This window comes from Rattus norvegicus, chromosome 4 (assembly GCF_036323735.1).
Source record: "Rattus norvegicus strain BN/NHsdMcwi chromosome 4, GRCr8, whole genome shotgun sequence".
NCBI lineage: Eukaryota > Metazoa > Chordata > Mammalia > Rodentia > Muridae > Rattus > Rattus norvegicus.
The window spans coordinates 106,195,965-106,220,482 of NC_086022.1; the positions used below are offsets into that span (position 1 = coordinate 106,195,965).

Below are 24,518 nucleotides of genomic sequence, written 5' to 3' on the forward strand. Positions count from 1 at the left end.
TGAGCATTACTTTTGTTGGTTTGAGGCAGCACTTAGGGGGCAGAAGTAGGTGGGTCTCTGAGTTCCAGGCCAGCCTGGTCTACAGACCAAGTTCTAGGACAGCCTAATACACAGAGAAACTGTCTCGAAACAAAACAGAAGCTTTAAAATTACATTTATTTATTATGTGTGAGTGTCCATTCCACAGTGCACATGTGGAGATCAAAGGACAAGTTCTCTTCTTCTAGGTGGGTCCTAGAAATCTAACTCAGGTGGGGCAGCAATGTTATATCTATATCTATCTATCTACCAATCTATCTATTCTTTTATTTACTTGTGTGTGTGTGTGTGTGTGTGTGTGTGTGTGTGCATGTGTGTGAGTGTGTGTTTCAAAATACCCAACAACATAGGGCCACGGGCAAACTAGGCCTAAGCGCTCTATCACCGAGCTACATTCCCAGTACTGTGTAGCATTTAAAGATTAAAAAGTATATACTGTTGAGGGGCTAGAGAGATGGCTCGGTAAGTTAAGTTAAGAGCACTGGCTGTTATTCTAGAGGACCTGGGCTTGATTTGTGGAATCCACGTAGCAGCTCACCACTGTCTGTAACTGCAGTTCCAGGGATCTGATGCCTACTTCTCGCCTCTGCAGGCACTGAATGAAAGTGGTGCAGAGATACACAGGCAGTTAAAGCAGCCACACACAAAATAAAAACAAATACCTCTTTTTAAGAAACACACATACACGGACTGACCCTGGGCTCCAACCTCATAGGTAGCAACGAATAGCAACGAATAGTAAGAGCACCAGTGGAAGGGGAAGCCCTGGGTCCTGCCAAGACTGAACCCCCAGTTAACGGGAGCAGATTGAGTGCTCACTACCAAGTATATTTTGTGTGCTCTGTGCTCCATCATTTATCCTTACCGAGTTTGTCGGCCCGTCCTGCTGTGAGCAATTACTGCTCCCACAGTGGCCGCCCCTTCAGAGTGCTTAGGCTGGGGTCCAGAGCACAAGCAAGGCCAGCACTCTAGCACTGTCCCCAGCCCTGCCTGGCTTTGTTTGCTAGCAGAAGAGAGGATAACTAGAAGGGTAAAGCAATGTGTTCAAAGCCACATACGGAAGGGAGCCAGTTTAAGCCAGAGGATCTATCTCCAAGATAGTTCTGAATATGAGAGTATCTTTCTTTAAAATAAACTAGCGGGCAGATGACTGGCGTTGAAAGTATGGAAAATACCTTACAAAGAGCGGAGTGGAGACTTCCCGGAGCCTCTTACTAGTATTATTTCGTTTTCTTTTGTTTGCTTTGTTTTGTTTTTTAAGACAGGGATTCTCTGTGTAATAGCCCTGGAACTAGATTTGTAGACTAGGCTGGTCTTGAACTCACAGAGATTCACTTGCCTCTGCTTCACCACGCCCAGCCTGTACTGCCTCATTTTCACACTGTGATGATTAGAGATGTTTATATTTCCACTGCTGGGTCAGTGAAATGGCTCAGTGCTCATCCCTGGGATCCACATGGTAGAAGGGGACTGACTCCAGTGAGTCACCCTCTGGCCCACATCCTCCCCTAAATAAATGATTGATGGATGGATAGATGGATGAATGGATGGATAGATGGATAGATAGATGGATAGATGGATGGATGGATGGACAGACAGATGGATAGATAGATAGATAGATGGATGATGGATAGATAGACAGACAGACAGACAGATATAATTTTGAGATTTTCACTATAATCAGACATTATTACATGGCTTGCCCTGAGGCACACAGCAAACCACCAACAGATAACTAACCTGGCTCCAAACCCAGTTGCTTCTAATTTTTGATGGGGAATGACAAACCTACAAAATTCAGAGAGCAAGAGCAAGACTGATTCAGACCATGGAAAGTGGATTTTTGGAGGTTCTGATCTGGTCTCACCCAAACCCTAAAGGCCCTTAGGCGTCCTTACCACCTGGCTGCCATCCGTTAGTTTCTGCTGTCAGGACCTGGAGAATGCCATGGTTCTTCAGCTCTGAGATCTGTAGGGGCAGACAGCCTTTAGAATGAGGGTAGGAGCCATGCCTCCCCATGCACAGTTCTTCCCACCCGCTGTGTAGGAAATGTCTTGGAAATTAGAGGCTGGAAGACTATTCTGATGGACTGTTTAAAAAAGCGTGTGTGTGTGCACACTCATGTAGGTCAGGGTCAACCTTGGGTGCTCTCAGGAGATTCCCATTTTGCATTTTGTAACAGGGTCTCTCACTGGGACCTGGGTCCCTGATTGGCTAGACTAGCTGCCTAGTAAGTCCCAAGATCCTCCTGCCTCTGCCTCCACAGCACGAGGATTACAAGACACACCAGCAGGCCTAGTCTATGTGCATTCTAGAGTTCAAAGCAAGGCTACTTTACTGACTGAGCTATTTTCTCAGTGTGTGTGTGTGTGTGTGTGTGTGTGTGTGTGTGTGTGTGTGTGCATACATGTGCACATGCTGGGGATTGACTCAGAGCCCAGTGTATACTGAGCACACATTCTACACCAACATACACTCCAGCTCTAAATTCAATCTTGGTTTGGTCTTGCTATGTTGTGCAGGCAGGCCTTGAACTCTTATCTTCTTGCCTCAGACCCTCAAATGCTTGGACTTAGAGGCCTGCACTACTTCCCCCAGCCTAAAAGTGATTCCTTTTTCTTTGTTTCTTTACCAAGACAGGGTTTCTCCTGTAGCCCTGGCTGTCCTGGAACTCACTGTGTAGACCAGGCTGGCCTTGAACTCAGAGATCTGCCTGCCTCTGCCTCCCTAGTGCTGGGATTAAAGGCTTGCACCACCACTGCCTGGCTAAAAGTGATTCTTAAAGTGGGGCTCCTGGCAATCTTCGACTGTGAGGTTGCGGTCGGGTAATGTGGGGGACACGCATCTGCCTTGTTGAATGGTAATAAACGCATCTGAGGCTGTGGGGTGCTGCAGGCAGCCCCAGTGCACTCATTCACTCTGTGCTCATCCTCTGGGTGGTGTGATCTTGTCAGACAGACTCTGCGTGGCGGGTTTGTGCTCTCCCAGAGCGGGAGCTCCTAGAGTTTATGCTTTCCTGTGACCCAGCACACAAAGCTTATGGGTGATACATACAGGAATTCCTCTGAAAGCCATGAGTGCACCATTGTCCTTGTATGATGGCGAGAGCCCAGCAGAGACACTTTCTACCTGCAAGACAAAGAGGCAGACCGCGGTCAGTTTCCTGCAGGAATAACCTCCCTCTCGGACCATACTTTAAATTCTCATCTTTTCCTAGAACCACAGAGAAATGAACTTTGGAAAAATTAACTACAATATCACAAAGGTGAGCCGCTAGGCATGGTGGTGCACTCGGGAGGTAAAGGCAGGGTCAAGCCAGTGTAGGCTGCAGAAGAGCCTAACTCAACCCTTGTCCCCTACGATGGGGTGGTGCAGGCAGGCTTTTGCTTCAGACATTTACTTCATAGGATCTTAAGATGAGTAAGAGGCTGGCATCGTGTAGCACGAATGTGGCCAGGGAGCCCACCATAAGAGAAAGAAAGGGAGAAGAGTGGGAAAGAGGGGGGGAGGAAAAAACTATGAAAGGATTACTTAGTGTAATACTGTGTGTATGCGTGTATGCATGTATGAATGTATGTATGTATGTATGTATGTATGTGCAGGTCTGAGTGCAACTTGTAGGAGCTGGGTCTCTCCTTCTACCATATGAGTCTGGGGACTTGAACTCAGCTCAGCAGGCTTGGCGGCAAGAAGGTTACTGCTGAGCTATCTCACCGGGCCCTAAGGAATCTTATGTAGGTTGCTCTGGTCATAGCAAGTCTTGAGACCCGTGTCAATGAAGCTCACTGAGGCACTTTGCCCAGCCCCTTCATTCAGCAAACCTTTCCCCAAGTACTGTGTAAAAAAACAGAACAACGGCAAAGCACAATGACAAAAGAAACAAAACCACATAACAGTGGCAAAGCCCTTGAACTAGTGTCCCCACTCCCATCATAAGCACAGGTGTAACTGTCTCCGCTCACATCACGGGCACAGGTGCAACTGTCCACACTCACATCACGGGCATAGGTGCAACTGTCCACACTCACATCACGGGCACAGGTGCAACTGTCCACACTCACAACACGGGCACAGGTACAACTGCCCATGCTCACATCACAAGCACAGGTGCAACTGTCCACACTCACATCACAGGCACAGGTGCAACTGTCCCCGCTCACATCACGGGCACAGGTGCAACTGTTCACACTCATATCACAGGTACAGGTGCAACTGCCCACGCTCACATCACAAGCACAGGTGCAACTGTCCCCACTCACAACACGGGCACAGGTGCGCAACTGTCCACACTCACATCACGGGCACAGGTGCAACTGTCCACACTCACATCACGGGCACAGGTGCAACTGTCCACACTCACATCACGGGCACAGGTGCAACTGTCCACACTCACATCACGGGCATAGGTGCAACTGTCCACACTCACATCACGGGCACAGGTGCAACTGTCCACACTCACAACATGGGCACAGGTACAACTGCCCACGCTCACATCACAAGCACAGGGGCAACTGTCCCCACTCACAACACGGGCACAGGTGCAACTGCCCACGCTCACATCACAAGCACAGGTGCAACTGTCCACACTCACATCACGGGCACAGGTGCAAGTGTCCACACTCACATCACGGGCACAGGTGCGACTGTCCACGCTCACATCACGGGCACAGGTACAACTGCCCACGCTCACATCACAAGCACAGGTGCAACTGTCCCCACTCACATCACGGGCACAGGTGCGCAACTGTCCCCGCTCACAACACAGGCACAGGTGCAACTGTCCACACTCACATCACGGGCACAGGTGCAACTGTCCACACTCACAACACGGGCACAGGTACAACTGCCCACGCTCACATCACAAGCACAGGTGCAACTGTCCCCACTCACAACACGGGCACAGGTGCAACTGCCCACGCTCACATCACGGGCACAGGTGCAACTGTCCCCGCTCACATCACGGGCACAGGTGCAACTGCCCACGCTCACATCACGGGCACAGGTGCAACTGTCCCCGCTCACATCACGGGCACAGGTGCAACTGCCCACGCTCACATCACGGGCACAGGTGCAACTGTCCCCGCTCACATCACGGGCACAGGTGCAACTGTTCACACTCACATCACAGGCACAGGTGCAACTGCCCACGCTCACATCACAAGCACAGGTGCAACTGTCCCCACTCACAACACGGGCACAGGTGCACAATTGTCCCCACTCACAACCCGAGCACAGGTGCAACTGCCCACGCTCACATCACAAGCACAGGTGCAACTGCCCACGCTCACATCACGGGCACAGGTGCAACTGTCCACACTCACATCATGGGCACAGGTGCAACTGTCCCCACTCACAACACGGGCACAGGTGCAACTGTCCCCACTCACAACACGGGCACAGGTGCAACTGTCCCCACTCACAACACGGGCACAGGTGCAACTGTTCACACTCACATCACAGGCACAGGTGCAACTGCCCACGCTCACATCACGGGCACAGGTGCAACTGTTCACACTCACATCACAAGCACAGGTGCAACTGCCCACGCTCACATCACAGGCACAGGTGCAACTGTCCCCACTCACATCACGGGCACAGGTGCAACTGTCCCCACTCACATCACGGGCACAGGTGCAACTGTCCACACTCACATCACAGGCACAGGTGCAACTGCCCACGCTCACATCACGGGCACAGGTGCAACTGTCCACACTCACATCACAGGCACAGGTGCAACTGCCCACGCTCACATCACGGGCACAGGTGCAACTGTCCACACTCACATCACGGGCACAGGTGCAACTGTCCACACCCACATCACGGGCACAGGTGCAACTGTCCACACTCACATCACGGGCACAGGTGCAACTGTCCACACTCACATCACAGGCACAGGTGCAACTGTCCACACTCACATCACAGGCACAGGTGCAACTGTCCCCGCTCACATCACAGGCACAGGTATGGGCTAATCCTCCTAAAACAGTAGGAAAAAATTGTATAAACCAGTAAGTTAAAAACAAAAATAAACCAAAAGCACACATGATGGAAAGGGAGGGATTTCTCTAGTGTGTGGGCCCTAGCAGGTCTGAGCGCCCCAGCGGATCCCTCCACAGTCACAAACACTGGAGCAGCACACACTGGACTTGCTGGGTGATTATTTTTTAAATGAAGGGGAGGTCATGAGTTTAGGAGGCGTTAGGGGTGGTTCTGGAAAGAGAGGCAGAAGTAGAGGCTAATATGATCAATATATATTGTATACATGAACAAAATTCTTGAAAGATTAATAAAAATAAATTTGAAAAACACACATAGGAGATTTTGTCTCAAAAAAATCAACCAACCATATCCATAAACCAACCAAACAAAACAAGCTGGGATTGGTAGAGTCACCTTGCAATCCTAGCACTCAGGAACAGAGATAGGAGGATGCTAGGGACCAGCCTAGACTACAACGCTCATACACACACACACACCACACACACACACACACACACACACACACACACACACACACACACAGCACCACCACCACCAACAACAACAACACCACCACCCCAGAAAAACTAAGTCCATAGAAAACGCCTGATTTACACAAAAGGCAAGTGTCATTTTAAATAATTTCAAGAGCGAGGTATATGTAGGTACACATGTGCCCATCAGAATCCAACATAAAGCACCTCTTCTCACTTCCCATCTGGCTTTAAGGCAGGTCTCCAGCTTTCTGTGACAGGTTAGCGGGGCTCTTCAGGGGTTCAAATCTCCACCTCCCGTCTCACTCTAGGGATTATGGGCATGGGCCACCACGTCTGGCTTTACATAGGTTCTGGGGATCTAAATGCATGGCCTTGTGTTACACAGTAGGCTCTTTACCCTGCTCCCTAGCTCAAAAGCACATTGCTATCTTTACAACTTTTCTTACTTTTGTGTGTGTGTGTGTGTGTGTGTGTGTGTGTCCGAGAGTCTGTCGTGTGTGTAGGTACTCAAGGAGAGGGAAGAGATCTGTTGGCACAAGCCCTCTGACATGGGTGCTGGGAAGTGAACTCAGGAAGTGGAAGTGCAGAAAGTTCTTTTAACTGCCGAGCAATCTTCCCAGCCCCAGGCAGTTTTAAAAAGCATGATACGAGGACGATTTTTGGTTGTCAACTTGACTACATCTAGAATTAGCTGAAACCTGAGCTGCTGGATACACCTGCCTGTCTGTCCTCACTCCCACTGGCAAATCCACTTTTCCCACTGGGATTAGAGGCTATTTTCTTGGGATTCTGGTGTATACTGAAGACCAGCTGAAACTCTACCCTCATGCACTGAACTACTGCATTTTTGGACTTTCTGTTGGACTACCTGGACCACACCCTGTAAGCCACTCTAATAAATCTCTGTGTGTATGTATGTGTATACATTCTATCAGTTCTCTTCTCTAGAGGAACCTGATTAATCCGTATAAATAAATGGCATACGAACCATTCCGAGATAATGTTTCAATAGTCAGTTGAACCAATAGTCAGTTATCAAAGGTCAAAAACATAATTAAAAAATTATTTTATTAGAGGGTTCAAAGGTTACAACTCACCAGATGCTGATGCTTCTAACCTTTGACCTTGCAACAGATACTGCCATCTAAAAAATTCATACTCGGGGTTGGGGATTTAGCTCAGTGGTAGAGCGCTTGCCTAGCAAGGGCAAGGCCCTGGGTTCAGTCCCCAGCTCCGAAAAAAAAAAAAAAAAGAAAAAAAAATTCATACTCGAGAACCACACATTCAAGTTATAAAAAAAAGAACAAAAGAAAGAAAGAAAATTACAAGAAAGATGTTCTAATGTTGCAAATGTCTTCTTAAAGAATGCGGGGTTTTGTACTGGGCTGCACACGAGTCTACCCTTAGGTGCATGTGGCTCACCAGGCTGGACGCCTGTAAGTGGTCTTACTTACCAGCCCTTGATAGTAATTTGGAGGATAGGTCTCCCATATTTGAGGCTGTCTCAAAATTTGCTATGGAGGATGACTTTGAACTTCTGGTTCTCCTGCCTCCGCCTCCAGAGTGTTGGGTCTACAGTCATAGGTCTGTATCATCCATTAGGGACAAGCACATTACTGATTGAGTGACATCCTTGCCCAAATTCCCACCTTGTCCATGCCCTGAGCCTGCACCGTGGTCTAGTGCTCAGCCAACAGATCCACTGCTCCTCCGGCAGAGTCCTGTGTTTATTTTCACTCACTGTAGCACTGTTTCCGCGAGCTGAACAAACACTAAACACTGACCAGTGCTGGACTTGAGAGTGTAAAGAATCCATTTGGCGAGATGCAATGCAGCCCTCAGGAAGTGCTAGCCAGCCTCTGGCGCTGTAAGGGCTGCAGGAGGCAGCGCACACTGCTTGCCCTGTGGGCTAACTGTGTGCCCCCTCCCCTCCGCCCATTTTCCACATGACCTATGAAACTTTGCTTTTCTTTTCCCTGGGTTTAGGAAAGACTACTCCCCACCTCTTTCTTTTATGTTTATGTAAAATATATTTGGAATTTAGTTTCATCACTGTTAATGTTTTGAATCACTGTTTTATTACATAGCCCCGGCTCTTATAACCTGTGCCGAGGACCTGTGTCCCCTTGCCTCTTTCTCCTCTTTAGTGCTCAGGTGACGGATGTGTGCCGTTATGTCTGGGAAGGTGAAGAACTTTCAACCAAGACCCACCTTCCTGCAGTCTACCAATTTGTTTCATTTACCTTACCATTTCTTTCTTGCCTTCTCCCCTCTCTGCCATCATTAAAAAAAAAAAAAAACCCACACAGATATTTTTGCTTGTCATTTATGACTATCTCCAGGATCACTCCCAAGTAAGGAGCGCCCATGCCTCCATCAGGCAAGCTGAGTGGGAAGGGAAAGGAACAAGGTGCCCACACAGAAGGCAGGAGACAGGTTTTTCTACTGTTATTTTTTCTTACTTTCAGGTTTTTGGAATATGTAAGTATATTACCTTCTCTAAAATACATAAATAAGAATAGACATAAAAAAGAAAAAGGCTGGCACAGTGGTACAAGCCTGGGCTCAAGCACTTGAGAGACTGAGGAAGGACAATGTGTGCTCAAAGCCAGCCTGGGCTGCACAGCAAGACCATTTAAAAAAAATCAAAAAGGAAAAAAAAAAAGTGAGGAAAGGAGGAGGAGGAAGAATGATAACTAGCTAGCCAGGGCTGCGTGGCACGCCTTAGAGCCCAGCCTGGACGTTTAGGGGGATGGCTGTTGCAAGCCAACAAACCACCAACAAAATATAGGGGTGGACTCAGTGCTGTGCAGGGCCCTGGAAACCCAGATCATCCCGATACTATGATCCTTTCGTTTATCTCCAAGAAACTTCTTATATACTGGTTTAACTTCTGTGACCCCCCACTCCCCTGGGAGTGTGTGCAGTTATGCCTGCCCATGTGCATGAGGAAGGCCAAGGGGGAACTGGATATTCTCTTCTCTTCTAATCCATCTTTTTTTTTTTTTTTTTTAAAGATTTATTTATTTATTTTATTACAGCATTCTGCCTGCATATGTGACTGCAGGCCAGAAGAGGGCACCAGATCTCATTACAGATGGTTGTGAGCCACCATGTGGTTGCTGGGAATTGAACTCATGACCTGCAGTCAGTGCTCTTAACCTCTGAGCCATCTCTCCAGCCCTCTTCTAATCCATCTTAATCCCCAAAGACAGAATCTTTCAGTGGACCTGGAGCCAGCCTGCAGTGGCCCCATTCTGCCCTCCGCTGCCCTGGTGCTGCAGGCATCCGTCTGGCCTTTTATGTGCAGTTGAGGGTTAAACTCACGTCCCTGTGCTTGCATGGCAAGTGCTCCTACCCATTTAGTTATTTGCCTGACCCCGGTTTGGACTTCTTTATACACTACAAGTAAGAATGGAAGCCCAACACACCACAGTAGAGCGGACTCCTCTATTTCCGACCTTCAAAAGTCTGAGCACTCTCCTCGCCAACACCCACTACACATCCTCACCTCACCTCTGACCTCTGGTACTCCCTGGATCTCCTGCACACAAGTCTGTGTCCTCTGCTCCTTTCAACACCAGTTCCACCTTCTCTACTAGCCTGGCCTGTCTTAGCATCTTAGTGGTCTCATCTCTGCGAGTCTTGATTGACTGATGTGATTTTTAAAAAATAGAGTCCTTAAAAAAATCTATTCTTATTTATTTCAAAAAATTTAAGACTTATTTTAAGTGTGTGAATGCTTTGCCTGCACATATGCCTGTGAACATCATGTCTCCCGGGTATTTAGAGGCAGAAGGTATCAGACCCCTGGGTACTGGAACCCGCCATGTGGTGCAGGACTGACTCTGGATCCTCTGCGAGAAGCATGTGCTCTTAGCCACTGAGCCAGCTCCCTCTTTTATTTTGAAGCAGGGTCTAACTATGTTGTCGGGCTAGCATGGAGCTTGTTAAGTAGATCAGGCTGGCCTCTGACTAACTCACAGAGATCCACTGGTCTCTGCCTCCCAAGCGCTGGGATTAAAGGGGTATGCACCACACCCAGTTCTACTTTGAGGTTTTAAAATTAAGTGTGTACATCTGTGTGAGTTTATGTCATGCGTGTGCAGCCTGCGGAGGCCAGAAAGGACACTGGATCCCCTGGATGTTCAGTTATAGGTGCTTATGAGCTACCTGACATGGGTCCTCCAGAAGAACAGCCAGTGTTGTCACCTCTCTAGGCCCGTCTTTAAGACTTCTACCACCCTTGCACGCAACCCAAGTTGCCTCTGAAGTTCTCCACAGGCATCAGCAAAGTACAAGATACAAAATATAGCTATAATTTATTGAAATTCTATCTCAGTAATATTTGGTGATTCCTGATGTTATAAAGAACACTACATTCTTCTCTGTCTACATTTCTGTCCCCTTCCAGAGACTTCCTTTTTAGAGGAAAGAACAGTTTGTCCTTTTCTGAATGTGAGGTCTCCCTGGAGAGCCCAGCAAATGCTTAGTCTGGATTCTGGCCCTGGTAACCCATTTCTGGCCAGAAAGACGGAGGGGAAGGTCCAGAATGTCGGGCTAGCGGCCAGGCCCACGTGGACATACACGTGACTGCACTCAACAGGAGGCCTCAGGACGGTGGTTGGTTGCTACTTAGTTGATAGTCAACGTGATATAAAATAGAGCCATCTGTGAAGGGGACCCTCCACTGAGAAGACACCGCTGTCATATTGAACTTTAGACATGGTTGTTGTTTCCGTTGGGATTAAGTACGTGTGCCAACCTGCCTGGCTGAAACTTTGACTAACGACTGATGAGGGAGGGCAGCCACTCTGGGCAGTGCCTGGTCAGGTGAGGGTGAGGCTGAGGCTGAGGAGCAAGTCAGTAAGCAGTGCTCCTCCACAGTTTTCTTTCAGCCCCTGCCTCGGGATGCCTTCCCTAAGCTCCCCCAGTGATGGGCTGTAAGCTATAAGATGCCTGTTCCTCCCCAAGCTGCTGTTGGTCACGGGGTTTATCACAGCCATAGAAAGCCAAGTAAGACAGACTGCCAAGCCAGTGATAGACAGGGAGGAGGACAGGAAGTTAATCGATAAGTCCGCGCCATACTGATTTCTTAGGGAGTTTCAGATCTCCCTCCCCAACCCCAGCAAAAGGAATCAGGGTTCTGTGAGCCACTCAGAAAACAAGGTACCACCTGAAGACGGACAGAGGCTTCTGCTTTGAGCGGGGTCTCTATAGTTCAGGCTGACTTAGAACTCATCACGGGGCTGAGGAAGAACTTGAATTCCTAATCTTTTTTCTCTACCTCCCTAGTGTTAGGATCTCAAGTGTCCCACCATGATGGTCTAGACTCTCCTGTCTCTGTTCTCTGTCTGTCAGTCTCATCCTGGAGATGGAACCTACAGCCAACAGTTTACTGCTGAATTATACCTTCAGCCTACAGATCATTTCCCCCTCAATATTTCTAAAACACCAGTCTCTGTCTCATTAACAGCACATCCCAAGCCAGCACCTTCTTTCCCAAGTAGAAGCACTCACCTGTCCATCTTGAAATTCTTTCTCGATAAGGAAAGAGCAAGATGTTTCACTCATGACTCAAGCTCACTAGTTGAAGTGAGCCTTGTCCTTGAGCTCTGAAAGGGGTTCGATAGGACAGCCTGAGGCCTGGAGCCACCAGGAGAGACAAGCACTCTACTTTCGTCTTCCTTCTTGGCAGTCATTCAGGTTCCAAGGAAGAAAACAGTCCCCTTGGGCCATCACCAAGGTGCAGAAGGTCTCTGTGAGTCCTGAAAGCCCCTGGGAACCTCGGAGCCTCACTCTGGAAAAACAGAAATGGGGTAGTGGGGACTGGCTTCATCATTCAGTCATGCCTCTCTCTGTTCAAGAGGGAAAAGACTTTTAAAATCTTTAAGCAACTGTGAATTAATTCTAAATAAACAAGATACTAAGCCAGATGCCTATTGTTCACTGCCCACACCCTGGGACTGGAGGGGCCATGCAGCGGGTTGGGGGTGGGGTGGATTGTCAGTGTCTAGAAAACAGTGGCACTATTTTAAGAAGTGGGGTCTGTTTCTGGCCATGAATCACTGAGACCTAGCTGGCTTACTGGGGGTAAGACTGACTGGTGGTTACACTGGCTTTGTTCAGATCCTAGACATGGGTGGAGCTGTGGGCCTTACAATATTGGACCTGTTTCCCAGAGTGATAGAAAAACTCAAAAGGCAAGATGATGTCCTAACCTTGTAAAGGCAAACTGGTCAACTGTGTGTGTGAGAACTCTGTGTGTGTGTGTGTGTGTGTGTGTGTGTGTGTGTGTGTGTGTGTGTGTGTGAGAGAGAGAGAGCTGTGTGTGTGAGAACTCTGTGTGTGTGTCTATGTGTGTGTCTCTGTGTGTGTGAGAACTCTGTGTGTGTGTCTCTCTCTGTGTGTGAGAACTGTGTGTAAGAACTCTGTGAGAGAGAGCTGTGTGTGTGAGAACTCTGTGTGTGTGTGAGAACTCTGTGTGTGTGTGTGTGTGTGGTGTGTGTGTGTGTGTGCGCGCGCAACTACAGTTGGGGATCAAATCCAGCTCTTTATGCACGCCAGGTGAATAGTCTACCACTGAGCTACATCTCATCTCCAGCTCGTGTGTACACACATATGCATGTACACTCAGAGTTCAAGTGTGTGTAGGTGTACACATGTGTGTATGAGCGGGTGAAGAGGACAACATTATCCGATGTTCCTCAGGCTCTGTTCACCTTAATTTTTTGAGACGAGATCTCTTTTATTCGCCTGGAACCCAATGAGCAGGCTGGGATGGCCAATGAGCTTTATGGATCTGCCTATATCTGCTTTCCTAATGCTGGGATTACAAGGATGTAGGTGCTGAGAAGCAAATCCTGGTCCTCTGCCCTCTGCAAGGGCAGCAAATGTTCTTAACTGATGAGCATCTCTCTAACCCTCCTCTCTCTGTCTGTCTCTCTCTCTCTCTCTGTCTGTGTCTCTGTCTCCTGTCTCTCGCTCCCTCCCTCCTTCCCTCCCCCACTTCTCAATAAAGACACAGATACACAGAAAGATCTTATAGATGTTGTTCAGCCTGGCCTCATACTTGCTACGTAACTCAGGCTCACTTCTACTTCTCAAGGTTGGGGACAAAGCACTGTGACAGAAGCTAGGCACAAGTTCAAATGCATAAGGCACAGAGTAGCAGAACTGGGCAATTTACAGTCCCCTGGTCTTTCTGTTCCTATATGGGCATGCATACTCACACCCACACACCAACCAGTTAGTGTGGAAGGCTGGGATTGTAGCTTAGTGGTGGGAAACTAGGCTCAGTCCCTAAGACTGGGGGAAAATGTGAGTGGATGGCTCTCACACACTACGAACGATCATACTTCACAGACTCAGAGGACTAAGTCAGAGGGGAGGCGGATCCTTGAAGTCAATCCTCCAGTGGGGGAATATGACTTACATTCCCCAAGGACTGAGCTGCCAGTATCAAACAAGTTTCTGGCTGGCTGTGATCTAGGAAGGATGGTGGTAATATCTTACTCACAACACCCCAGGAACTAGCTTTCTCCCCACTGGAACCTCGGCATCTACCTCTCTTTTCCTTTCCTTCCACCTTGGCCTGAATGACAGCACAGGATAACACACATGCCTATCAGCTAACCTGGCAGGGTACACAGGTGGGTGTGACAAAGTCTGGGGAAGGTTTTCCTGTTAGTGTGGAAAACGAACCAAGTAGTGCAGAAGCATGGCCTGCTTTACATACTGGAGTGGAGCACTGCTGGGGACTGTAATATGGGACAAAATACTCAAGATTATAAAGTCATTCCTCCTGATAGTGGGTACTTAAGGAAATGGGCTTCTTATACAAACAAATCCCTCTTAAGTCAAGTCCATATTTCGGACCTACTTTCCTCCAAGGGCAACATTAAGACGGTAGGATATCTAGACTGTCTGCTGGAGCTTAAGCTCTCTGAAGAGCTGATTTAGAAACTGGCGCGTCCTTAAATGCAAATGCACATAGTTAAGATGGTCCTTGGCTTAGTCTTTCTTGAGGCTTGTTCCTAGGTGGGACCCCGAAAGAGTGGTTAAGAGTAGGGGATCCGGTGGTTGGGGATTTAGCTCAGTGGTAGAGCACTTGCCTAGCAAGCGCAAGGCCCTGGGTTCGGTCCCCAGCTCCGGGGGGAAAAAAAAAAAGAGTAGGGGATCCAAGGTTTTGGGGATTTAGCTCAGTGGTAGAGTGCTTGCCTAGCAAGCACAAGGCCCTGGGTTCGGTCCCCAGCTCCGAAAAAAAGAAAAAATTAAAAAGAAAAAAAAAGAGTAGGGGATCCAGCTAGGGGTAACGTCGGGGACCTGTGTGCGGATGCCAGTCCTGGGGCAGTGAGTAACACAGGTTCAGGGGAGCTCCTGCGCTGGTCTCAACAGGCTCTCAATTCATCGAGATACCCAGATAGAGGCTGTGTGGGGACAGAAACTTTCTCACTGCCTGGAAAGGGAGAGGGGAGGAAAGCAAGGACTTGCTTCCGAGGTTTCAGCGAATCCATTCCAGAACAGGCACCAGAACCCAGGTCTTCTCTGTCTCCCAGACGGGATCTCTCTCGAACCTGCAACTTTCAGGCTTGTGTGGCCCCATGGTGGTCATTTCCACCCTACATCGTCCCCCTCACCCTCATTTCCCTCACCCCCACACCCACCCCAGGCTCACCGGACGCGTCCCCAGCGTTCCGGTAAGAGGGTCCCACATCCCCCTCATCGCGCAGGCGTGAAGTGCCGCTTGTCTCGCGCTAGAACTACATTTCCCACTAGGCAATTGAAATCCTGCGCCGCAAAGGTCATATGGAGACCCAGGATGAACAATCTTCATCAGTTTTGCGCGGGTGTGAGTCAAAATGCCTCGCCCATTCCTTGTCTGGTAGTCCTTTGAGGATAAACTAGAGGGGCGGAGCCTCGACCATAAAAGCCGAGCTCAGAGGGAAAGGACGCTGTCTTCCGGGCCTTGGCAGCAAGATGTGGATCACTGCTCTGCTGCTGCTCGTGCTGCTGCTGGTGGTCGTTCACAGGGTTTATGTGGGCCTTTTCACCGGAAGTTCCCCGAACCCCTTCGCTGAGGATGTCAAGCGGCCACCTGAACCCCTAGTGACCGACAAGGAAGCTAGGAAGAAAGTTCTCAAACAAGGTCAGCTAGAGGGACTGTGGGTTTCTGGACTGCTCTCGGGCCTTCTGCTCATCCAGGGCATGGGCCTCTGTCTCTCCAGTTAGTAAAGTGCTGGGAAAACTTACTTGCACACGGAGGTTCCATATTTTAGTGTTCTTTGCTCCTGCGGGTTTGGGTGCAGGCATTACCCTTGGCACACGCCAAGATGTTGGCACAGCCTAGTTTCAGCCCCGCCAGTTGGAATCTGTTCAGCTTACAGCTTACACAGAATAAGAGACCTTTCCCCTACTTGGTTCTGGAGCCAACTTTTTCCTATACTTCTGTGCATGCTCGGGGATGTAGGGAAGCAACACAGAAAGTTTTCCCAATAGGCTTTGACAGGCAAAATGTGGTCCCATTTCATAGGATTGAAGCTTGATTTAAAGCTTGATTCTAAAACTTTGCAATTTCACCTACTGATTAGAGATAAGAACTCCACTCTCCAGTCAACCCGCCATCTGTAGATGTAGAGTGCTTCCGAGGTTTGTGTTTTTGAGGTTTGTGTTCGCTTTTGTACTGGAGCTGGCTTTGAATTCACTTTTCCCCCCAGGCTCAAACACAGAGTCTCTAGCACGATGAGATTACAAGCCTGCTCCAACATGCTTGACTTTAAATGTTTTAAGGAAGGGTTGGAGCAGGGCATAGTGGTGCAACATTTTAATTCCAGTCTGGACTATACAATGAGACCCTGTCTAAACATACACAATAAACCCCAAAACAACCAAAATCCCCAAATGCAAAACTTTCAAAACAAACAAACAAGGATCACCTCTTTGACATTCAGGAGCCTCTGACTTGTAAATTCTAGCCTAGCCTAGCCTCAACTGCACGGGATCTCTCTCAGACCTATTGGGGGCTGACTTTGAACTTCTGATCCTTGTGCCTCTGCTTCCTAAGGGGTACCACACCCAGCTATGTTATTATTATTATTGTTTGAAGATTGGGGGAGAGGCAGGTCTCATACTTTTAGCCCAGCTAGCTTATAACATGATGTAGGCCAAGCTTGCCTCAAATTCACAATGATTCTCCAACCACCATCCCATCAGTAAGGAATTACATGGTGGGGTGAGCCACCATGGCTTGGAGGGTGATTTTTTTTTTTTTTTTTTTTTTTTTTTTTAGACAGTGTCTCTATGTAGTTCTGGACGTCCTGGAACTTGCTATTGCTATACAGAACAGACTGGCCCTGAACTCACGGAGATCCTCCCACCTTTGCTTCCTGAGTGCTGAGACTAAAGCTGTCAATCCCTACACTTGGCCTTGGGCAATGTTTTTTTTTAATGAACAGATTTTACCAGACATTGTGGTGCATTCCTATGACCCCAGGGCTGGGGAGGAAACAGCAGGTGAATCTCTCCAAAGGGAGCTCCAGTTTAGTTAGGGCCACCATGTATGTAGTGAATCTGTGTCTCTAAAAAACACAAGTCGAATAATCAATGAAAGGAAAGGAGGAAAGGAAAGAGCGTGGGAGAAAACAACTTGTGTTGACCGTGCATTCCAGTTTGGTTCTGTTAGGTGTCCTGGCACACACGCCTTCCTCCTTTTCTGAGGCTGGTGCTGTGACTTCTCCCAGCACCCCTGCCTGCTCCACGTCCGTTGGCATTCACAGACCTTGCTTCTTTCAAAGAAACCCATTTCCCTGAACCACCAGCACCCCAGCCCCCACCCTGCGTCTTACTGCCTTCTTTTCCTTTCCTTGCTTGTATTCACAGAAGTGTCTGCACTGAGGTTGCAGACTCTGTACTGTTGCAGTCTTTCTGGTGTTGTTCTACCGTAGGTAGCTGATTCCTACTTTCTTTGAAAGGTATCAAATCCCTCAAGTACATAGTAGGGTTAAGACTCATCACTGTTTAATCTGCCTGTCTGGCCCGAGGTATTTCATGGTAGAATGTTTCAAGATATCTTAGTCAAGAGTAAACTACCCTGTCTCTCTTCCTTCCTTTTGAGGCTGGGTCCAGTGCTGGGACCACAGGAGCACACCACCATGCCCAGCTGCCTTAGAGATGTCTTATGGAGAACAAGCTAGAGAGCCCCCTGGCTTCTCTGACTTCCCTTTCCTGTCCTTGTCTGAGAAGCCCACCCTCGGTCTCCTCCCTTCTACAGCTTTCTCAGTCAGCCGAGTACCAGAGAAGCTGGACGCAGTGGTGATTGGCAGCGGCATTGGGGGACTGGCCTCAGCTGCGATTCTAGCTAAAGCTGGCAAGAGAGTCCTTGTGCTGGAACAACACACCAAGGCAGGCGGCTGTTGTCATACCTTTGGGGAAAATGGCCTTGAATTTGACACTGGTAAGGCTTGTGTGGAAAAGGGTTGGGAGCACGGCTTTGTCTTTAGGTGGGTAGGAACAGGCACTATTGAGTGTTATGGGGGCATTTTGAGGATTTGGAGGTCCCAGCTTCTCTCTGGGCACCTCCATTTCTTTCTTTTTTTTTTTTTTTTTTTTTTTTTTTTTGATTCTTTTTTTTCGGAGCTGGGGACCGAACCCAGGGCCTTGCGCTTCCTAGGTAAGCGCTCTACCACTGAGCTAAATCCCCAGCCCCAGCACCTCCATTTCTGATGGCCTAGTTATTGGGCAAGCCTTGGGTGGTATATGTTCTGGTTTGTTTCCTATAGAAAGGGTGGGGCAGCCATCTCTGGACGTGAACACAGCCAAGCAGGGCAACCTCTTCCTTACTTGGCCTATTTCCAGGGTTCAATCCCCTTTATCTCCATATCTCCTTTCCTTTGCACCTCCCAACAGGAATTCATTATATTGGACGAATGCGGGAGGGCAACATTGGCCGTTTCATCTTGGACCAGATCACCGAAGGGCAACTGGACTGGGCCCCTATGGCCTCCCCTTTTGACTTGATGATACTAGAAGGACCCAATGGCCGAAAGGAGTTCCCCATGTACAGTGGGAGGAAAGAATACATCCAGGGCCTTAAGGAGAAGTTCCCCAAGGAAGAGGCTGTCATTGACAAATACATGGAGCTGGTTAAGGTAGCGTGCACCATGGCCAGTATCCTTAGTTTATTTCCAACAGGACTGACTTTTCCCTTAGTGAAGTGATTGGGGTAGGGGGGAGGCTTAGTGGGGGAGGCAGGAAGGAATAGTCACGTTTGTCCTGGTTCCAGTGTACACTTGTATACGCCTGTGCCCTGCCTGGCTCCCAGCTGCTATCCTCACTCTGGCCTCTAGATGGCAACCTTGGTAAGTCAGGCTTGGAGGAAGTTAGGCGTCCTCTGAGATGAGCCAGACTTCTTGTTTTGTGTATTTGAGGTAGAGTCTCACAGCGCTGCCCTGGCTGGTCTGGAATTTGACAGAGATGAACCTGCCTCTGCTGAGCATATGAAATCACACCCGGTTTCTGGATGGGGGTGGGGGTTGGAAGGAATTTGAATGCTGGGGATGTGGCTCAGGCTTAGCATATACAACTGTGAATTACATCCCAAGCAGCCCATAAACTGGATGTGATAGTATAGCCTGTAATCCCAGTACTGGGGAGGCAGAAGCAGGAGGATCAGGCCACTGGAATATTTCCAAATATTCTATATAAAAGAACAATACTTTTTGGAAAGCAAATGGAAGAGCAAATAGTGTCGTTTGAGTGAAGAATGAGAAAAACTCAGGGCCCATTTTGTTGTTATTTGGTGAGGGAGACAGTCTTGCTGTATAGCTCTGGTTACCCTTGAACTCATGGCAATCCTCCTGCCTTAGCCTCTCAACTGTTGGGATCACAGGCCTGAGCCACCATGCCTGCATAGATTAAATTTGTTCAAGTCCAAAAATTCCAAGTAAGTGTTGCAGGGCCTGGCTGTTGTCAGTGCTGGCCGTTGGAGTGGTGACTAGGCTACAGCATTCCAGAGCTGAGACTCTCTTCTTTCCCCCCAGGTGGTGGCCCATGGAGTCTCTCATGCCATCCTACTGAAGTTCCTCCCATTGCCCTTGACTCAGCTCCTCAACAAGTTTGGGCTTCTGACTCGTTTTTCTCCATTCTGCCGAGCGTCTACTCAGAGCCTAGCTGAAGTCCTGAAACAGCTTGGGGCTTCCCCTGAGCTCCAGGCTGTTCTTAGCTACATTTTCCCCACTTACGGTGGGTGGCTGTTAGCCCAGGCTTTCCCAAGCTGCTCTTCTATTCTCCCAGCTTTGGTCTTTCTTCCCCATCTGCCTAGCCAGAATAGACCCCAGGCCTGCAGGAGTTTGTGGATAAGGGCTGAGAAGTCTGACTCCTGTTGGACTCTGGTAGAAATTATTTTTTATCTACTTTGTAGAATATATCGTTTCTTTTTCTCCCCCTCTTTTTTCCTTTTTTCTCTTCCTTTTTGAAGAGGTCTTCCAGGCAAGCTCTTGTAGTTGAGGATGCCCTTAAATTCCTGATCTTTCTGTCTCTACCTTCCTAGTGCTAGGATTACAGGCATGTGCTGCCATGTCTGGTGCTGGAGATCAAGTCCAGGCTTTCATGCATGTTAGGAAAGCATCTGGCTAACTGAACCCACCAAAGGGCATCTCTGCCCCTTCCTCCCACACCTCCAGGATGAGTTCTGACTTTGTTCAGGCTGGCCTGGCTCTCTGTCACCTGGTATGACTCTGGGTCAGCGATCCTTCTGGCTTAGCTTTTGAGTGCTGAGATTGTAGGCATGGACTATCACACTGCTCAAGGCTGATGGTCCTCTTCAGCTTACAGTGTCAGTGACTTCCCTGGTCTTGGAAGCATAATGGTTTTCAGGAAGTATACTTATATTCCACTAAGCTCACAATCTACCCGGGGCCTCTTGGGAGCCTTTGGATCCTGGGATGGACTCGTGCGGTCCTCACAGGAAGCCCCGTTTCATCGTGAGTGGTGCCAAGTGACCACTCTTGCTCATATTTTATTTCCTTCCTCATTCTGTAGGAGTAACCCCCAGCCATACCACCTTTTCCTTGCACGCTCTGCTGGTTGACCACTACATACAAGGGGCATATTACCCCCGAGGGGGCTCCAGTGAGATTGCTTTCCATACCATCCCTTTGATTCAGCGGGCCGGGGGCGCTGTCCTCACCAGGGCCACCGTACAGAGTGTGCTGCTGGACTCAGCTGGGAGAGCGTGCGGTAAGAGACCTGCACTGAGCTGAGGGGTCAGTGGGCTGGGGTGGAAGCCATCTAATTATGCAAGAGGCTGGAATCTGAGCTGCTGAAATAGCTCCATGGGTAAATGTTCTAGTCACTAAACCTGATGACCTAAGTTTGATCCCCACAGCCTACATGGTGGAAGGAGAGAACTAACCAGCATGTTGTCCTCCCACCCCTACATGAAATAAAGGAATCAAACTACATTTTTTTTTTTTTTTTTACAAAAGGTCAGGTTTGACATATGGTTTTGTGAGTGACCAGAGATGAGGTTGGATACACAAGCTATAGTAGATCGAAGAAACTTTGATGTTTCATGAAGGTTGAGTTATCTAGGGAGTGGAACTTGGCAGCAGTGAAGGAGGGGCTGGGATTCCATAGAACCAGTGTTCTTGGGATGGCAGGACATGGCTAAAGATAAGCAAGCCCATATTGGGGGTAGAGGGGAGAAGAGTTAGAGAAGGTAAGTGCAGAAGCATTTGAGGCAAGAGCTAAGTGACTTTGCAGTGTGCCTGGGGCCTGCTTTGGAGACATTTGGGTAGTGTGACTATAGACAGAACTAATATTTTGAGGCAGGATTTCATGTGATCCAGGCTAGCCTCAAACTCACTAACTAGCTGAGGCTGTCCTTAGAATTCCTGATTATCCTGCTTCTATCTCCTAAATGCTAGGATTACAGGAAGATGTCATTATGCTATGACTACAGCTGATGCTTTGAGAGAAGTGTATTCCACACTTTCCTGGATTTTGTTTGTTTTATGGCGGATAGGGGTGCATGTAACCTAGGGCTTCATACATGTGAGACAAGTGCTACACAACTGAGCTATATAGATTCCTAGCCCTTAGGAGAGATCTGGAGAAGGGTATAGGCCCTTTGCGTCTCCACAGAGCTCCCAGCAGCTCAGCCAAATTCTTGTGCCTGCAGGTGTCAGTGTGAAGAAGGGACAAGAGCTGGTGAACATCTACTGCCCAGTTGTCATCTCCAATGCGGGAATGTTCAATACCTATCAGCACCTGTTGCCAGAGTCTGTCCGCTACCTGCCAGGTAAAGGACTGGTTTTCTGAAGTAAGATTTCATCTGTGGAGCTTATGAGCTCCACCTGGGTGAGCTGCCCTCTTCTTGGGCACCCCTCTAGCTTTCCATCTTTGGCCTGTTACCAGGACATTAACATTTCATTCTGGGGAGCCTAGGACCACAGGGAAAGAGGAACTCTGACAACTCTGTTTTGTCAGATCCAAGTGTCTACACTACTTCTGGGCTGAGAAACCAAAGCCTGTATGTTTGCTTTCCTTTGCCAGAGAAACCAGGGCTTTAATAGTTAACTAGTTTAATAGTTAAAGGCAGACAGAGGCTGGGGATGAAGCTCAGGTGGTTAGAGTGCCTGCACCAGCCCTAAATTGGATCCTTAGAACCAGGTAAGACACTGTGCTATGGTGGATTTGGCTATAATCCTAGCACTCTGGAGGTGGAGGCAAGAAGATAAGAAATTCAAAGTCATTCTTGGCTACACGAGACTCTACCTCAACAAACAAAGGCCATTGAGATGGCTCAGAGTGTAAAAAGTCCTTGCTGCTAAGTCTAGTAATCTGAGTTAGAACCCCGGAGTGGAAGGAGACAGTCAGCCCCTCCTCCAAGTTGTCTTCTGGCTTCTTGCACACCCAGACAAGCCTTTGTCCATAGACATCTACAATTAGAGGAAAATCTACAGGTATAAAGAGGAGGCCTGATTGTCCAGAGGTGTGTGGAGTTAGCTCTGCTCTGAATCAAGCAGGAAGCCAGCACCATTGTCTAAGGGGACATGGAGAGAGGTGGTAGAGTTGGAAGGAGACTGAGGCTACATCTCACATAGCCAGGAAAAGACTTAAGCACAGGTCCCTATCAGGATCCTATAGAATAGCTATAAAAATGGCTGGGTCTCGGTCCTAAAGCTAGCAGCTGAGGACCAAGCTGCAGGATCAGAAGAGGGAACATCTGAGGCTATCCTGGCAGGGAGTGACTGTTAGCTGTAACTCCTGCAAAGCAGTCTTCACTGGCTCTCTCTCTGCAGATGTGAAGAAGCAGCTGACAATGGTAAAGCCTGGTTTGAGCATGCTGTCAATTTTCATCTGTCTGAAGGGCACCAAGGAGGAGCTCAAGCTTCAGTCCACCAACTACTATGTTTATTTTGACACAGACATGGACAAAGCGTAAGATATGAGGGGGTGGGGAAGACTGATAGCATTGGGCCTCGTCCCACAAGACCCTGCTTCTACCCTGGACACGGTTCTAGGAGTAAGAAGGATGTGTGTTGAGGGAGGTGCAGTCTCCAGTGGACTCCTAGAAAGGCTTTCTACACCAAAGCTGTGCCTGTTTCTCCCTTGTGAGAAGTCCCTGGAGATGAGCAATCATTTGGGTAGTGCTGGTGGCTTTGAGGAAAAAGGCCTAGAGATTGGCAGTCACGCCCCTTCCCTCATCCACAGGATGGAGCGCTATGTCTCTATGCCCAAGGAAAAGGCTCCAGAACACATTCCCCTTCTCTTCATTGCCTTCCCATCAAGCAAGGATCCAACCTGGGAGGACCGATTCCCAGGTAGGGGTGGAGGTCCAGAGAAGGTGGGTGTAGGGCAAGGCAGGCCAAGCAGCAATAACATGGCCTCATACCTGCAGACCGATCCACAATGACTGTGCTGGTACCCACGGCCTTTGAATGGTTCGAGGAGTGGCAGGAGGAGCCTAAGGGCAAGCGAGGTGTTGACTATGAGACCCTCAAAAATACCTTCCTGGAAGCCTCTATGTCGGTGATCATGAAACTGTTCCCACAGCTGGAAGGCAAGGTAGGGGCTGACGTGCACAGTGCTGGAGGTGATAACGTAGCCCTTAACTGTCTTCTTCAGTACAGGGATAAAGCCCAAAGTAACACGAGTCCCAAGGAAGGATCGGGCCTTTGCCACTTCCCTTGCTCACCCTTTTTTGCCTCCTCAGGTGGAGAGTGTGACTGGAGGATCCCCACTGACCAACCAGTACTATCTGGCTGCACACCGAGGAGCTACTTATGGGGCTGACCATGACCTGGCTCGTCTGCATCCTCATGCAATGGCTTCCCTAAGAGCCCAAACCCCCATCCCCAACCTCTACCTGACAGGTACACTGCCTCATTTTACCAGAATTTGGGTTTCTCTGGCATCCTCAGGCCCACACCAGGAGCTGGACTGCCTTGGCTGGCTATCGTCCTGGGTTCTATCTGAGGCTGTATCTCTTTGGATATGGAGGGATGAACACAGGAGCCCTTGTTACTCCCGTCTTCACAGGGGAAGACGTTCATGGGTCACTGCTTTTGCTTTCTAGGCCAAGATATCTTCACCTGTGGGCTGATGGGGGCCCTGCAAGGGGCCCTGCTGTGCAGCAGTGCCATCCTGAAACGGAACCTGTACTCAGATCTGCAGGCTCTTGGCTCAAAGGTCAGGGCACAAAAGAAGAAGAAGTAGTCTATTCAGAGATGAGCTAGAGGAACAGCGCCTCCCCAGCTTTTCATGGTGTCCTCCTACGTAATTCCTTGCACATAGAAACAAAAACCATTTTGTTTCTCATAACTGTTGTACGTCAAGAGTTCTTTACCTTGCATTTCCACCTAAGGCCTAGTGTGGGCTACAGAGCCTTAATGTCTCATGATGAAGAATGCTCCCATGCCTTTCCCACACCCAACTCCAAGCTAGGGTCAGGCACAGAGAACAACCCCTGAGGGTGTTGGCTATTGGAATAGGATGGTCCAG

At 48.8% G+C, this 24,518-nt stretch overlaps 2 protein-coding genes across 10 annotated transcripts in view; one reads left to right on the forward strand and one right to left on the reverse strand.

Moving 5' to 3' along the window:
- Positions 1-15,322, reverse strand: part of Elmod3 (ELMO domain containing 3) — a 38,468-nt gene extending 23,146 nt beyond the window's left edge. For 2 of the 9 annotated variants that reach the window (XM_008762978.4, XM_063285783.1), the window contains exons 1-4: positions 15,182-15,322; positions 12,036-12,315; positions 3,094-3,168; positions 1,938-2,007 (exon numbers count right to left, since the gene is read on the reverse strand). In XM_008762978.4, coding sequence (XP_008761200.1) covers positions 1,938-2,007; positions 3,094-3,168; positions 12,036-12,089 — 199 coding nt within the window. In that variant the 5' untranslated portion in view covers positions 12,090-12,315; positions 15,182-15,322. Of the gene's footprint in view, positions 1-1,779; positions 1,828-1,937; positions 2,008-3,093; positions 3,169-12,035; positions 12,316-14,151; positions 14,680-14,970; positions 15,149-15,181 lie in introns of those variants that run through there. The other 7 variants (XM_017592542.3, XM_063285784.1, XM_063285782.1 and 4 more) reach the window with 6 other exon arrangements.
- Positions 15,323-15,494: 172 nt separating this feature from the next.
- On the forward strand, positions 15,495-24,258 carry Retsat (retinol saturase). The gene is given in 11 exon segments (NM_145084.1): positions 15,495-15,663; positions 17,785-17,967; positions 18,420-18,661; positions 19,553-19,754; positions 20,553-20,750; positions 21,694-21,813; positions 22,817-22,955; positions 23,229-23,338; positions 23,416-23,582; positions 23,731-23,890; positions 24,094-24,258. Coding segments are annotated over 11 exon segments (1,830 nt in total). The 3' UTR covers positions 24,234-24,258.
- Positions 24,259-24,518: the final 260 nt, after the last annotated feature.